General features: G+C 32.0%; 1 protein-coding gene across 3 annotated transcripts in view; it reads right to left on the reverse strand.

Moving 5' to 3' along the window:
• The window catches only part of Samuel (SAM-motif ubiquitously expressed punctatedly localized protein), a 65,023-nt gene that overhangs the window by 34,197 nt on the left and 14,449 nt on the right, over positions 1 to 16,377 (reverse strand). Inside the window, exons 1-2 of one of the 3 annotated variants that reach the window (XM_015983017.2) lie at positions 10,902 to 11,061; positions 7,570 to 7,605 (exon numbers count right to left, since the gene is read on the reverse strand). The exons of 1 other annotated variant lie outside the window; for it this stretch is intronic. In XM_015983017.2, the coding sequence (XP_015838503.1) occupies positions 7,570 to 7,605; positions 10,902 to 10,944 (79 nt within the window). In that variant the 5' untranslated portion in view covers positions 10,945 to 11,061. Of the gene's footprint in view, positions 1 to 7,569; positions 7,606 to 10,901; positions 11,062 to 16,377 lie in introns of those variants that run through there. One more of the 3 variants, XM_008199132.3, reaches the window with a different exon arrangement.

The raw sequence follows: 16,377 nt of genomic DNA on the forward strand, positions 1-16,377 counted from the left end.
GCCTCTGAAATTTATGGCAAATCTCGCATTACAACAATTCCCAGTTGATCAGAAAAAGGATAAACAAGGAGATATCCATACATTAGCGCGTCTAACTGTTGGAAATGTAACAGAAGAAGTCCGCGCTCGTTTAAAAACAACTTTTACTGCTATTTTGAATATTTTATTGGTGATATAATTCCGAAAGCTGTATATTTATAGAAGTGTTGTCAAAAATCAAACGAATATTTCACTGTCAGCCCCGGAATTCTCAATTTTTTATCAAGCGACGCGCTGAGATCTGGACCAGGAGGAGTGACCGCACGACCTGGCAATTTCCACAACCATTTTCCAGGACAAATTGGTCAATGTTGTGATTTTTGAATCGCCTATCAATTGCTCCACTTTCGACATTTCTTAAAATGAAAGTGTTGGAGCGACCTGTTCCACCTGCTCGCCTTTGCGTCAAGCAGGCCATGAAATCGCCTAAAAGGTGTCGCGACCCCGCGTTTCCAAAACTCTTTAAAAGTCAAAGATCTGATCGAGCGTTTGCATAAGTCTAATTTATTTCAAGTGCTTCGATCTGATGAAAGTTAAAACGTTTTTCTGATCCGCTCGAAATGAGTTTTTAATTTATCGCCGCTGAATTTTTTCCGGAGGAAAAAGTGTGGGAGCCATCCTGGCTGGCTTTGGATTTTTGCGCCCACTTTAACATGCAATGATTGTTTGGAAATCGGCGAGGTTTTGGCGAGATAAGTTGAGAATCTCATTTGTGGCGCTTATAAATTATTGTGATTAGCGAGGAGAAATTACCGGCGATAAGATCTTGAAGAAGTTATGTACAGAATCCCGAAAGTGTCCAGTGGGATGAAAGAAGTACTGGGAGTGTGGTGCCCCTGCCGTTCGTAACAAACAAACCATAAACTAAATCAGGTGTTATAAATCACGAAAATGTGCTCGAGGTGCTATTATTCTACTTGCTTTGCTGTGGCTATTGACCGAACACATTATTATTAAACATGGCAACGCGGCAAAATAATACTTTTTTGATTTATTGCGAGTAATTTAGTTTATGACTTGTTTGTCAAATGACAATATGACTACGGGCGGACTTCTTCAGGTTAATGTGATTCATGGCTCAACGGAATTTTATTACAGGGCGCAAAAAATGAGAGCAGATTTTTGCTTTTTCTTGCTTTACGATCACCAGAGCGGTCTAAAACCGCCGAGATCAGCACCAGAAAAGAAATTATATAAAAATTTACTTTTACGACCATTTTTGGGCAATTTTCTGATAAGAAAATCGCCAAATAATCAGGCTTTAGTGCACATTTTTTATTTTTTTTGACAATTCAACAGTTTATAGAAATTTTGCGCCTGAAGTTAAAAATTCAGGACTACATATTTGCAGTTTTAAGTTCCATACTTGGTTTTGTACAGAAGACATTATGAATTTATGTAATATTTTTAAAGCTGGAATATGAAGTTGCGTCTTCAAGTTTTGAAGTTCAAGAATTTTTTTCAAAAGTCGGAGTTTACAGTTTTAAGCTCGAATATAAATAAAAACTTAGAGTTTTAAGTTGCAAAACGTAAGTAGGAACTATAAATTCACGAGTTGAATTTTCAGTTTACGTCAATTTTACGTATAAAACTTTGTATTTAAAACTTAAAACTGCAGTTTTAAGTTTGCAAACTTGAAGATTTTATTATTGAAAACAAGAATTTTGTAATTAAACCTGGTAGTTTTAAGTCCAAGTAGTGGAAGTCGTGATTTTCTACATTTAAGAAGAAGGTATGAGTTTCGAACTTAAAACTTGGAAACCCCAACTTGGAACTTAAGGTTTAAAGGTAAAAAATTCAAAAGAAACTATAAATTCACAAAGTGAAATTCATGATTTCTTATTAAAATTTCTTGTTTACGTAAATCTTATGTAAAAACCTTTGCATCTGAGGTTTTAATTTTACAGTTATAAGTTTTAAAACTTAAAATTTTAGGTAAAGAATATCGAAGTTCCCGTATTTGGGTTAAAATGATATATTTACAAGCTGCTATTTCCCATTTTTACATCTCTGTCATGATTTCGAAATTCATAAGTTAGAGTTTTAAGTTTTAGACGACTCTAGAACTTTATACCAATGGCAAATATTAAATCGTAATTCTAAATATAAAAGTTTAATGCATTGGTTCCTGTAGAACTAAGTTTTTTTATTAAATTGCGTATTATTTAATACTTAAACCTGAAGATATTAAGTTTGAGAATCGAAATTCTTAATTAATTACAAACTTCCAAACACGAAAGTATAACTTTTCAACTACACACCTGGCAATTCTGAATTTTGAAAACTCCTTTGAATAAATTTGTTATAACGTAGAAATTCCAACTTAAAAATATAAAGTTTTAAGTTGCAGACTACACTACAGTTTCATAAACTTCGTAGTTTCTAACTCGAAATTAAAAAAATACAAAAGTTCGAGTATTTCGGTGACAATTATAAATTTACAAGCTGCAATTTTTCATTTTTAATTACGACGGTAATGAAAAGCTGGAGTTTTAAGTTTTAGTCTCTAAATTTATTAGCAATTTTATCTCTCGTAAAAATTTTAACTTAAAATTGTAAATTTTGCCTTCGAGACTGCAATGCTTTCATACTTAAACCCGAAAGTTTTAAGTCCAGTAGTAAGAACTGAAAACAGATATCAAGTTCCTATTTAAAACACGAAAATACGCACTTAAAAATTTAGGAGTCAAAAGTCCGATACGAAATCGTGAGGTAGTTTCAAGTTTCAATCAGTTCACAAGAGCCTTTTTTTCGTTGAATACTTAGAATATCATGCAGTTTTAAGTCTTATGCTTCAGTTATAGTAAAAGAAAGTAGGGTTGTAATTTTTGAAGTTCTACCACATTTTTGTGTTTAAAGTTTGAACTATCGGAGTTTTAAATTCAGTGTAACATTTCTGACTTTTTAGAAAAACAAAATTCTTTGATTTAAAACTTAAAATTCCCAATAATGTAGGGAATTTCATGTTGTAAACCAAAAATTTTAAGTTCATACGCGGAAATTATAACTTCACGAGTTATTCTAACACGAAATTTCAAGATTTGGGTTGAAGTTTTTAAGTTCTGTACTTTGAATTTGTACTTAAATTTGTCAATTTTAAGTTCGGATGATGGAATTTCAAATCGGGAATTGCCAATAAGTGGAAAAGATAGATGGAAGTTTTAAGCCTTGGGGGTTTTATTTATAGTTTTAAGTACGAATTAGAGTATGATAATAAAATGCCTTGAAAAACATATAATTTTGCAACGAGTAGCAGTCGAGTGTAGCGTTTGTCGTCAAATGAGATAGCGGCAGTTAGGAACGGCCTATAATTGCGCTTAGTGCACGTATGATTATTTCCTCTTCGTTTTTCTCGCATTCTTTTCGATTTGTCATAGTGTGGCATTTCCTTATCGGGCCTCGGTATCTCACTTCACCCCTTCCGGCAGCAGCAAGACATAATTAGTTTAGTAGATGGCGTGAGACGGCTTCCAATCATCGAATATTAGCAATCCGAGCGCTGAATGTCGAGCAAAATAAGTTACGCAGGTCACCGGAAGCGGGGCATTATCTAGCGCGGTCACGCTGCCCACTGTCTTGGTGCTGGTGCTGCCTGCGAAGACCGCCTCTGGTCAACCGACAACCGGTGGTCGGCCTCGCTTCTTTTTAGTAGTCAGCAACTGCTGCGACCGCAGGATGCTGTCCGGACACCAACCACTCGCTGCAACGGATGGTCGAAGACACTCAACCACTAATTACTTACATGTTCTCAACAGGAAGGTCATCTGGGTTCTTGCACCAGAGTTATGACGAGTTTTTGCCCGCGATACACTCTGATAACGCTGGAAATCGGCATTCGGCAGCTCCTGGATCCCACCTCTATTCACATGCTAATCTCCGATTGCTTTTAATTACCTTGTTAAAGTGAGTTATGGCCCGGCCACACTTTGGCGCATTTTTCGCATTGTTGGCAAGTTAGAGGTGACGAGGAAAGTTGGAAATTGGCGCAGCTTTGTGGGGTGCCGGGCTTCCTGTGTGGGCACCGGGGGGCTGCGGGGTCCGGAGTCTGTGACCCGGGGACATCTCCTAATTGGCGGCCCAACCTGTTATATTATCAAGAATCTGGACCAGAACAGTTCGATGAGACTCGATGGCCTCCGAAATAACCTCTGTACTTTACAACGTTCTCCGACTTTTTAATGGAGATCCATTAAAAGATGACCCGAGTCAGGACGACGGACCATTTCGCGTTTTAAAATAAATTGAGCGGTTTTGGAATTCCACGCAATTAAGACGAAAGCCGAATTTTATTATATTTGCGATTGATAACAAGTGTTATCTGGTCAATAAAAGTTTATGGCAGCTGGGGTTCGATAGACACGCTTATACTCACGTCCAGAAAAAAAAACAATTGAAATCGCAAAACTTAGAAAAATTAAGTTAAAAAAAATGTGCAAAAATATTAACTTTGGAACCGCTTGTAAAATGAAAAATGCTCTAGTAAATTGTACAGTCTTAATGGATTTTTGGGACATAATAAAACAGCACTATTAGGTCTAATTTTCATATTTACATTCAAACTTATAGACTACCTAAGAAAACTTAAAACTGGAGGTATTAAGTTTCAAAATTGAAATTCCCAATTAAATGCAAAATTCCAAGCACAAAACTACGAAATTTATTTTTTTAAGTACTCAAGTGGAAGAATTAAGTTTTCAAAATCACTATGAATCAATATGTTATAACTTAGAAACCCCAACTTAAAAATATAAAGTTTTAACATGCAAACTACAACGAGAATTTCACAAAATTCGTGGTTTACAACTCGACAATTCAAGTTAAAAAATAAAATTTTCGTTTTATGAACTTTAAAAGTCAAAACTTAGAATTACGAACTTAATTTTTTAAGTTTTAAGCTCCAAACTTGAGCAAAAAAAAAAAATAAGTTTGAGTAGTTTGGCGACAATTATGAATTTACAAACCGCAATTTCTCATTTTTAAGGTTCTACCATGATTCGTTATTTGGAGTTTTAGGCTCAAATCAAGTACAAAATTATGAATTCAAACTTTGTAAACTTATTTCTACAACTTTCGGTTCACTTTGATAAAAACCATTGTGGTGCAATTGACTAACCTGTTACCATGACAACACATATAAAAGTCAATGCTTCGATATTACGGTTTTTTCGCACTTAAACCGTAGAGTTTTAAGTTGGAGAATTATAAGTATTTAGTTAACTAGGAATTATGTTTTAAAAACAAGTAACAATTTCTTATTTAAAACATTGTATTACGCACTTAAAAACTTAGTCCAATACAAAGTTAATAGTTAGTTTTAAGTTTTAATCAGTTTACAAGAACCTTTTTTGCATATTTACCCAATAAAAAAAATATAATAAAGTAAAATAAAGTAAAAAAAGTAAAGAACGCGTGCTTTATTAAAATTTTAAGGTTCAGTATAAAAGAAATCGTGTACCTATTCATAGTATTTCAATTATTTCAATTTCCACAGTAAAAATAATAATGTTCTGTATTATTTAATTTAATAAATTAATAAATAAAAAAAAATCAAAAACAAATCACCCCTGACTCAAAAACACGTAGAAACATTTTTTTTCTTTTGGAATTAAAAAATTCCAAAATTTTTCTGCATCTTTCCAAAAACATTTCAAAAAGTAGGTGCCAAAAAAAATACGAAATGAAAACTAAAACGTAACTAGTTTTCTTGAAATTCAAATCTATACCTTGACTTAGACTGTCCAGTTTTAAAATCAAACACTTTTGTGCGTTTGACGTTTGAATAAAGTACTGTGCATTTAATTTCTATCATTTTTAAAAGTAGAAACTCATCAAAATAATTGGACGAAAAGAAAATCTAATGATAACGCTGTACATTTTTTTTATGTTACCTCTAATTTTGGATCTAGAAAAAAAATGTCCATGAACATTTTTCATTCATTCTTGTTTTCAAAATATGCAACAAAACAAAATAAAGGAATCGATTTAAAATTTCAAGAAGATAGAAATTCCTGTATTTTTTTCGATGAAAATAAAACTCAAAAATATTAATTAAAATTAAAAAACAAAAATTGGAAATGTTAGTTATATTTTTGATAGATGATGAAATTATGATATCTTTGAAACTTAATTTAAAAGGTCAAATAGTGAATCAAGCTGAGAATAAATTCATCTGATTAGAAAAAAATTGTAGATGGTCAAATTTTTTCTTATCAATTGAATTGGTCTGGAATGTACATGCTTGGCTTTGTGCCTTCTTGAGTTAAATAATTTTTTGGAGGGTTTATTTATCAGATTCTAATTGTATTTCTTCTTTTCTTCATCTTTATACCAGCTTTATGCTAGCTAATTCTTTTACGATGTAGGGTTGCTTTTCCGCTATTTTAACAAAACAGGTGTAGTTGTGCTCCAAGGGGCCGAAATTAATGATGTAATGCAAGAGAAACGAAAACTGAAAAAATCCTACAAGTAAACGCCAAAACCGTCAGCGATGAATTATAATCTTGGATTAATTTATGGCTTGGACGTGTCGGGAAGTTCGGAATAAAAATTACATTACGCTTTAATTTATTTATTTTTATTAGATAAGTACATTAATTTCGCCTGAACCAGTAAACATTTAGTGGAAACTTCTCACCATAATAAAAAATTCACACACAAATCACGGATTACGAATGTGACAAATTGCGGTTATTTTCAAATTGAAATAAATCTCCGCCGATCCAATTAGGCATTTGGGTGCAAAAGCGCGGCCATAAACCAACCAATTTACTAAATATTATTAATCCTGTGCTCCTTTGACCCGAACTCGGCGCGTCTTGATCCGAGAATTCTAGTTATTCGAAGTGACATTCGTGGGAATTCAATTTATTAATGAATCAATAAATTCGCCTGAATTACAGTTATCGCCCATCGATCAGTTTACGTAAAGTCCCCACTAACAAAGTTATTAATTAAAACCGGCGACTAATTAACGAAATTACAATTCATATTTTTAATTAAACAACTGGAAGCGCAGCCGTGATTTAGTCCTCGAGAGATTTTAATGCGATCGAAAACCATTAACTTGCCTCGACTCGATACCATCTACTGGGTGTTCGAGTCCAATGGGAATGGTTTAATCGCTTTGCGTAAATCGCATGCATTGTCCTTTCGTCGCGAAAAAATATTTCAGAGCCACCTGTGTCTAACGGTGTAAAAATCGCCAAGGTCGCCAGTGTCAAAAATCGAACAAGATCGATCAAAATCGCAAAATAAACAACGCGGAGATTGGCGGGGAAAAATGTTAACTAGTTCTTGTATGCATCAGGTTGTGAGCGTTGCAAAACCACCAACAATTTTAATCGCAAGATAATTAGATAGATAAGAGCGCTGCTACCAATCAGATAACATAAAAGATTATGCCAGCTTCATTGTAATGCTGATAGAATTATTGGAGGGAAAAGTTCGGTGTTGCAATTATCGGACGAGGGATCATTAGTGCAACGATGGTTTTTCCTTAATTAGGAGCAATTAAGAAAACAGGATGCTTACCATACTTGTCGAAAGCTTCCGCACTGGACGAGCTATCTGGAAAAGAGAAAGCGGCGCTTCAGTTCTGCCAACAGGATTTTTTCATTAATTCGGAAAAATACGACCGAAACTTCCCAAATATGGAAGTGAAATACGATCCTGGGACTAATTAATAAGACAAATTGTGAATGCACGGCTTGATTTAGAACTGGTCTTTAGTAAACAAGACCACAAGAAAAATGACGCTGAAAAAACCCATTCATAAGCAAATTCGGGATTAAGTGCCGCATTAATCACATTTTGGAGGTGCCCTGGCCCGGATTAATTGCATTATCACTTATAAATTATCGTTCAGCTGTGATCGATCGCCAACGAAATTATTCCCAATTTTTATTACTAATTAAAAGTATATATTTAATTTTGGGCCGAATTTATGGGCTTACGTAACGCAACCATTTAAATGTGGCCAGTAAATCATCCTAAATTATGAATATTGCCGCAGTAGTTGGAGTACCAGAAATTTACATTAACGGCTTTAAATCAGGTCTTGATCGAATTATGTAAAAGTGAGTGGTTTTTCGTGAAAACATGATTGGGACCAAGCACTAAACGCCTCCGATATTTTTATTGCGATTAAGTTGTTGGAGTAAAACAGCTATTTAATTACGTTTATGTTAATTGAAAAATGCATTTTACATGTACGGAGATTTATTGCTGAACAAAATTTTTAGCTGAATATTTGTAATTAAAAACTAGTTCTTGAAATATTTAAAATTGTTTGAAAAATAAAAGAAAAACTCGAAAAACAAAAAATATCACAAAAAAATTTCGAAAATAAACTAACAGAAGCACAAGCACTTTTAGAATGTATAAGAGATTATTATTATTATTATTATTATTATTATTATTATTATTATTATTATTATTGTGGAAGATAGCTATAAATAATAATAATAATAATAATAATAATAATAATAATAATAATAATAATAATAATAATATTAACAATAATTTTTGATTTAAATAACAGATTATAAAGGAGTAACAGATAAAAGGAATTGCAGAATTTTCAATAAGTTTTTTCTCAATTTGAAATTTAAGATGTGATAATTGAATGCAGGGTGAGTCAGCTAAAAATTTTTCACTATATCTCGAAAACTAATAGTCACAGAATTCAGTGTTTTCTATTAAATACTTTAGGTATATTTTTCTCTATACATGTAATTTTTTCAAAATTGTTCTGTCCTTATAATTAAATTAATAATTGATTAAGCTTGGATGTTTAAATAGTCGTAACTATAAAGCTGCAGTGCCATCTCACGGAGAATTGAAGAACCGCCACAATAGCTTGTTCTCAGATGATACAAGAAATAACAATTTCTTGCAGCTACTTAGATTTTAATTATAAGGAATTGCTAATTCTGAGAAAAGTAATTGTTAAAATATTTAGAGCTGGTTTACAGAAAGCGAAATTAAGATTTAATTCAGAATTAAACTAATTCGAATTAAGTTGCCATTTAAAATGTATTGACAAATGTCAAGTTAATCGCGATTAAAATTTAATTGCAATTAATATGATCTGTAAACTGGCTCTTAAAATTTAAAATATCACAAAAAAATTTAGAAAATAAGCTAACAGAACCACAAGCACTTTTGGAAAGTATAAGTAAAGACATTATTATTATTATGGAAGAAGACTATAATGAAAATTTATAATGTAGAAAAAAAAAACAAAAATTATTGATCAAAAATCAAAACTGTAATCAGTATTACTAACTTTCTGATAATTTATAGTGTTTTTTTTCGAAAATTTTTTATCTTTTCATAAACTTTAACAAAATTAAAATTAAAAGATCTAGGATATTAAGATGTACTGAGACTACGGCCATTTTGTTGTTCACAAAATAATAATAATAATAATAATAATAATAATAATAATAATAATAATAATAATAATAATAATAATAATAATAATAATAATAATAATAATAATAATAATAATTTTGAATTCCAATAAGAACAACAGATTATAAAGCAATAATAGATTAAAAAAATCTTAATTTGAAATTTACGATGTGCAATACAGGGTGAGTCTGCTAAAGGTATTTTTCACTATATCTCGAAAACTAACAGTCGCACAAAATTCAGTGTTTGATATTAAATACCTTACATTTTTCACTACACAAGTAATTTTTTTCAAAATTTTTCTACTCATCCTTATAATTAAAATTAATTAATTATGAATATCAATATAAAAAAATTGAAAATAAAAAATAATTAATCGACATTATTTTATTTATGATATATATTGTGTTATTCTAAAAACCGATGCTTAAGTAATGTTGTTTCCGAGTAAAAATTTTTTTATAATTTTTTTCTTACATTCGTTTGAATTTTTTATTTTTACTTAATTAATTAATTTTTGGTACTAGTGACATTTTTTGGCATTTACCTCTCCTATGATGACACAAAGAATAACAATTTTTTGTAGCTATTTAGTAGTGATTAATTAATTAAATTTAATTGTAAGAAATTGCTAAAAGTTGAGAAAAAATTCACAGGCATAGAAAAAATATACTTTTAGTAGTCTCACCCTGTATAAAAATTTCAAAAACATTTTCATAATACATGTGGTTTAAAAATTGCTACTAATAATAGTATATTATTATACGAGTTTTTGTGGTACGAATGGTTTTGGAGCACGACGAAGGAGTGCTAGAAATAAGTCTTATAAAACAAGTGTAATATACTATTTTTCTTTTTGTTGTTGGTTCTCTAAATAATTTTTAAGAAGTATAAAATCAATTGGTAACATTTTGTTCAAAAAAATTCGTGTTATGTAAAACTTATTCAAAAGTCGAAAATTTGGACAAACTGTGCAATATTGTATTTTTTGCCAGTTTTGTAGGATTAAATTAAAATTAATTATGGATATTTCGCCCGTGTTGCTTAACACTATAATGAAGTATTATTTTACAACATTGTGTTGTGTGCAAGATGACATCTTTAGATTATTTGTTCACTAATGAGTGTCATCAGATTCAACATCTGTAATAGGATTTCAGCATCATAATGGCAACGTTTTCTGCAGCGATTGGCTAATTATTATTAATTTTAATAACATGAACAAAGCCAGGCAAAATCATTGTGTAATGCCATTTAAGAAATGAAAAATTCGAAAAAAAAGCGAAAAAGTCAAGTTCGACTTTGACATAACCACATAAATATGTATATTTTTTGCACTGGCGAGCAACACCTGTAATTACCCCAAGGTCCCCCCGACAAGGATTAATCAGTGCTCACTTCCTACATTATAATTTCAAAAAATAATTCGCACCAAAGCTCGCACTTACATAATCTCAAGAAGAGTTCGTAACTGCTGGCCGTCTTAATCATGCCGATTTGTCATAATTCGGACTTTGCACGTAAATCACTCTCACTGCACCAGCGCTGGGCAAAGTCCCAGATGGGTTAAAGCACGTTGTAGTAGTCGAAAGAACGAGCGCAAAGTGTGAGTAAGCAAACGTTGGTACAAAAGCGGGCTCACGCGGGTCGTAGGTCAGGGCCGGGCCACCAGACCTATAACCTTAACCATATATGACTTATGTGCACTCTCTTTGCTCGGTTTGGGTCACAGCCTTTGACGGACGCGGAGCGAATTCACAAATTATTAACGAATCCAAAAATTAAAAAACTAATGCGTTTCCGGTTTGGGGGAATCACCCTGTATGGGGAATGCGGTTTCATTTCTTCTCTGATTATGCAATACGGAAGTCCAGTTTGCATAACACAAAAGTATGGGGAAAAATCTTGTTCTCTGGCATTACATTCAATTAAATTGCGCAAAAATGGTTCAAGCGGCGTTGCTCTTGCATAGATAACGGGTGCGCGTTATTTAATGCAAACCAACACGTTGTACAGTCACCCAGTATGGAAATGATTCATTTTTGAATCAAGAAACGCACAAAAAGCAGGCAAAACCGTGTTTTTCGTGTGAAATTGAGTCAAAAATGAAGAAAAAAACTCAATTTTTTTTGATAAAATTGTATCGTTTCAAGCCTCCTGGCTGGAAAATCGTGAAAATTCGTTGTGCAAACATTTTTCAAAAAAATTCAAGCAAATTTGGCACTAATTTTTTTTTGAACGGTTTAACACAGTTTCTAATCAGAAATCTACTAATTTTGCAAAATTTTGTTAAAAACAGGCAGAAAAATTATCAAAGTAGATTATTTTTGTCTTTTTTAACAGTGTAAGCAAAAAAAATATTACTCTGAGAAGCGTTTATGTTAAAAGAAGTTATGAGGAAAAAATCCAAAATCAAAAAATGACTGAACAAATTTCGAAATTTTTTGAAATAAATTACCTCCAAATTTTTTATGTGCCGTTTACGGCCCCCTATTTACAGATATTTTTGTGAAATCTGCTTTTTTATGTTTTCTTATGTTGTAGCGAAAATTAGTTGGTAGTTTTTAACAACTGATAAAGAATGTAAAACCTTACGTTTTGCAATAATAGTCTAATTTTCGACTCAGTTTGGCCAGATTTTCGTAAAATTTTGAAAAAATATTTGCTAATTTTTTGTTTAGGCACATTTCTTAAGGTGAAAGCAGGATTTTTTTATTTACTATTTTGCAAACTTTGGGGCCAGAGTGCGTTTGAACTTTATATTTTGCAAAAGTTTTTGAGATAAAGTTTTTTCTACAAAAAATTCGCTAAAAGTGGGCAAAAACTAGATCACTATTTCAACCAACTTTCAATCGGAGATTCATTTATTGAACAACAACTTTTTACAACAACCAATTTGGTCAAAAGTAAAAGTAACGTTATTTCTGCTTTTCTTGAACATTTAAACAGGTTTAACAGCTAAAATTTCGGATTTTTTCGAAGATTTCGCTAAAAGAAACCAAAAACTCCACAATTTCAACCCAAAATTATCTCGTTTTTAACTTTGAAAAGATGAATTTTTTCGCAAATTCAGCCTTCTTCGAGGTGAAAACTGAGTTTTTTTCGAAAAAACTATCAAAAATTCAATAAAAAATCACCGAATTTTGTCGAAATTCAAGTTATCTTATCTCTTTTAGTTTATTTTGTAAAAAATTGCCAAAGCGTATTTAAAAATCACAAAATAAATGGAAGTTAATGTTAGTTTCGCTCAATTTTGACAAAATAAACCGAAAAAACAGAATTTTTTTCGAAAATCACGTTCAATATCTAAATTAAAGTTTTAAGTTTAGAATGTCGCTAAATAAACCGAAAAATCACAAAACCAAATAAAAAATTACATAATTTTTGGCTTGTTTGAGACTTCGAGCCAAAAATATCCTCAAAATTTTATTTTAAACCACAAAATCAGTAAACTTAGCCCAAAATAAATAGTATTTTGTGTTTTTTCGAGTGGTTTTTTTCGAAAAATTTCGCCAAAAATTGGTTAAAAAATCATCAGATTTGGTCGAAATTGGAATTAGTTTTAACCGAAAACTCATTAATTTTGTATGATTTTATCAGAACGTGGCTCAAAATCACAAATAACGAATAGAAACTGCTGTTAAATACTAGTCTGTTTCACTCGATTTTGTTAATTATTGAGCAAAATTTCGCCAAAAATAAGCCAAATAAACACAAAATTTAGTCGAAAAGAGAATTATTCCTACCTTTTTCAAGAAAATAAGTTACTTTTTGGAGGTTCTTACCTAAATAAACCGATCTGAAAATTATTTATTTTAGATCAAAACTCAAAAGTTTTAGCTTCCCTCGAAAATTTTGGCTAAAACTAGTTAAAAAAAAACACTAGATTCTATCGAAGTGATATTAAAATTATGATATTTCGTCAATTTCTTGTCAAAACACGCCTCAAAAATATAAAAAAAGTCTGCTGTACTTGCCTTTTGGCCCGAATTCGTTTGTTTTTGAGCAAAATTTCGACAAGAATAAGCTAAAAAATGACACATTTTGGTCGAAAAAGAAGTTACTCCTACTTTTTTCAAGCTTCTTTGAAGTTCCTACCTAAATAAACCGATCTGAAAATCATTTATTTTAGATCAAAACTCAAAAGGTTTAGCTTCTCTCGAAAATTTTGGCTAAAACTAGTTAAAAAAAACACTAGATCTTATCGAAATTATATTAAAATTATGATATTTCGTCAATTTCTTGTCAAAACACGCCTCAAAAATATAAAAAAAGGCTGCTGTACTTGCCTTTTTGACCCGAATTCGCTGGTTTTTGAGCAAAATTTCGGCAAGAATTAGCTAAAAAATGCAAAAATTTTGACGAAAAAGAGTTATTCCCACTTTTTTCAAGCTTCTTTGAAGTTCCTACCTAAATAAACCGATCTGAAAATCATTTATTTTAGATCAAAACTCAAAAGTTTTAGCTTCTCTCGAAAATTTTGGCTAAAACTAGTTAAAAAAAACACTAGATTTTATCGAAATTATATTAAAATTATGATATTTCGTCAATTTCTTGTCAAAACACGCCTCAAAAATATAAAAAAAGTCTGCTGTACTTGCCTTTTTGACCCGAATTCGCTTGTTTTTGAGCAAAATTTCGACAAGAATAAGCTAAAAAATGACACATTTTGGTCGAAAAAGAAGTTACTCCTACTTTTTTCAAGCTTCTTTGAAGTTCCTACCTAAATAAACCGATCTGAAAATCATTTATTTTAGATCAAAACTCAAAAGTTGTAGCTTCTCTCGAAAATTTTGGCTAAAACTAGTTAAAAAAAACACTAGATCTTATCGAAATTATATTAAAATTATGATATTTCGTCAATTTCTTGTCAAAACACGCCTCAAAAATATAAAAAAAGTCTGCTGTACTTGCCTTTTGGCCCGAATTCGTTTGTTTTTGAGCAAAATTTCGACAAGAATAAGCTAAAAAATGACACATTTTGGTCGAAAAAGAAGTTACTCCTACTTTTTTCAAGCTTCTTTGAAGTTCCTACCTAAATAAACCGATCTGAAAATCATTTATTTTAGATCAAAACTCAAAAGGTTTAGCTTCTCTCGAAAATTTTGGCTAAAACTAGTTAAAAAAAACACTAGATCTTATCGAAATTATATTAAAATTATGATATTTCGTCAATTTCTTGTCAAAACACGCCTCAAAAATATAAAAAAAGGCTGCTGTACTTGCCTTTTTGACCCGAATTCGCTGGTTTTTGAGCAAAATTTCGGCAAGAATTAGCTAAAAAATGCAAAAATTTTGACGAAAAAGAGTTATTCCCACTTTTTTCAAGCTTCTTTGAAGTTCCTACCTAAATAAACCGATCTGAAAATCATTTATTTTAGATCAAAACTCAAAAGTTTTAGCTTCTCTCGAAAATTTTGGCTAAAACTAGTTAAAAAAAACACTAGATTTTATCGAAATTATATTAAAATTATGATATTTCGTCAATTTCTTGTCAAAACACGCCTCAAAAATATAAAAAAAGTCTGCTGTACTTGCCTTTTTGACCCGAATTCGCTTGTTTTTGAGCAAAATTTCGACAAGAATAAGCTAAAAAATGACACATTTTGGTCGAAAAAGAAGTTACTCCTACTTTTTTCAAGCTTCTTTGAAGTTCCTACCTAAATAAACCGATCTGAAAATCATTTATTTTAGATCAAAACTCAAAAGTTTTAGCTTCTCTCGAAAATTTTGGCTAAAACTAGTTAAAAAAAACACTAGATTCTATCGAAGTGATATTAAAATTATGATATTTCGTCAATTTCTTGTCAAAACACGCCTCAAAAATATAAAATGAGTCTGCTGTACTTGCTTCTTTTGACCCGAATTCGGTTATTTTTGAGCAAAATTTCGACAAGTATAAGCTAAAAAATGAGGAAATTTGGACGAAAAAGAAGTTATTCCTACTTTTTTAAGCTTTTTTATCACCTGTTAGATCAAAACTCAAAAAATGCGTTTTTCTCAAAGTTTGAGTTTATTACCAGGTTTTCAATACAGAAACGTCATTATTTCGCAAAAATTGGCAAAATATAATATTTCAAACGATGATTAGGCGTCTGTTTCTCGCGTTATTTTCATCTGGGGTGACTGTACACCATTAGCATAAATATTGGAAATAGTTCTCAAGAGTGCATCGAGATAATCGAAATGCGGGCGCCACTGGCTCTCGTCGAATGATTGTTTTTCGTCGAGTTGATTACAATACAAAGTGCATTGACGGTGTTGACATTGCTGAACTATGTGGTGGGTTAAGCGTAAGCAGGTTAAAAAGCACGATTCTGAATGTGTGCGAGTACTCCTTGAACTACCACCTCTGACCCGGCTCTGGCCAGGGGTCAGCACGAACTCATGTTACACTAAACCAAAAAAAAAACAAAAATTCGAAAACTTTCCTTGAATCTCTCTCTCCGGTCCTCGGACCCGAAAGTCAGCCGCCGCTGGCACGATTTTGATATTTAAGGCCAGGCGGCCTCTTACCTCTGAACTGGCAAAGGTCGGACCGATTATCCGACGCAACAACAACACGATTTGTTTTCGTCGCTTGAGGGCGACTTTTCGGCCGATTTTCAAACACCTGAGAATTTGTCCTTTGTCGTCCAGGAGCGAGCAATTTTCTTGCGCTCCTTGCTTGACCGCTTCCATTTAAATCAATATCAATAAAAACCAGTACCAGGAAAATGGCAATTAATGTAAAGATGGTGTTGAAATAGAAAGCCCAGAAAGCAAAGTTTAAGGCCACGACCCGCGTTTCATTCGCGATATGTCCACAAAAACGAATCAATTACCGTGTAATGACGGAGAATTAAGCCGTGCTATATGCGCGTAAATGTCCGTTTCCTTGGGAAAGCAAGCCCGGCTGGACATGGGACAGTGGAGACCCAGTGA

Source organism: Tribolium castaneum, chromosome 6 (assembly GCF_031307605.1).
Source record: "Tribolium castaneum strain GA2 chromosome 6, icTriCast1.1, whole genome shotgun sequence".
Classification (NCBI taxonomy): Eukaryota; Metazoa; Arthropoda; class Insecta; order Coleoptera; family Tenebrionidae; genus Tribolium; species Tribolium castaneum.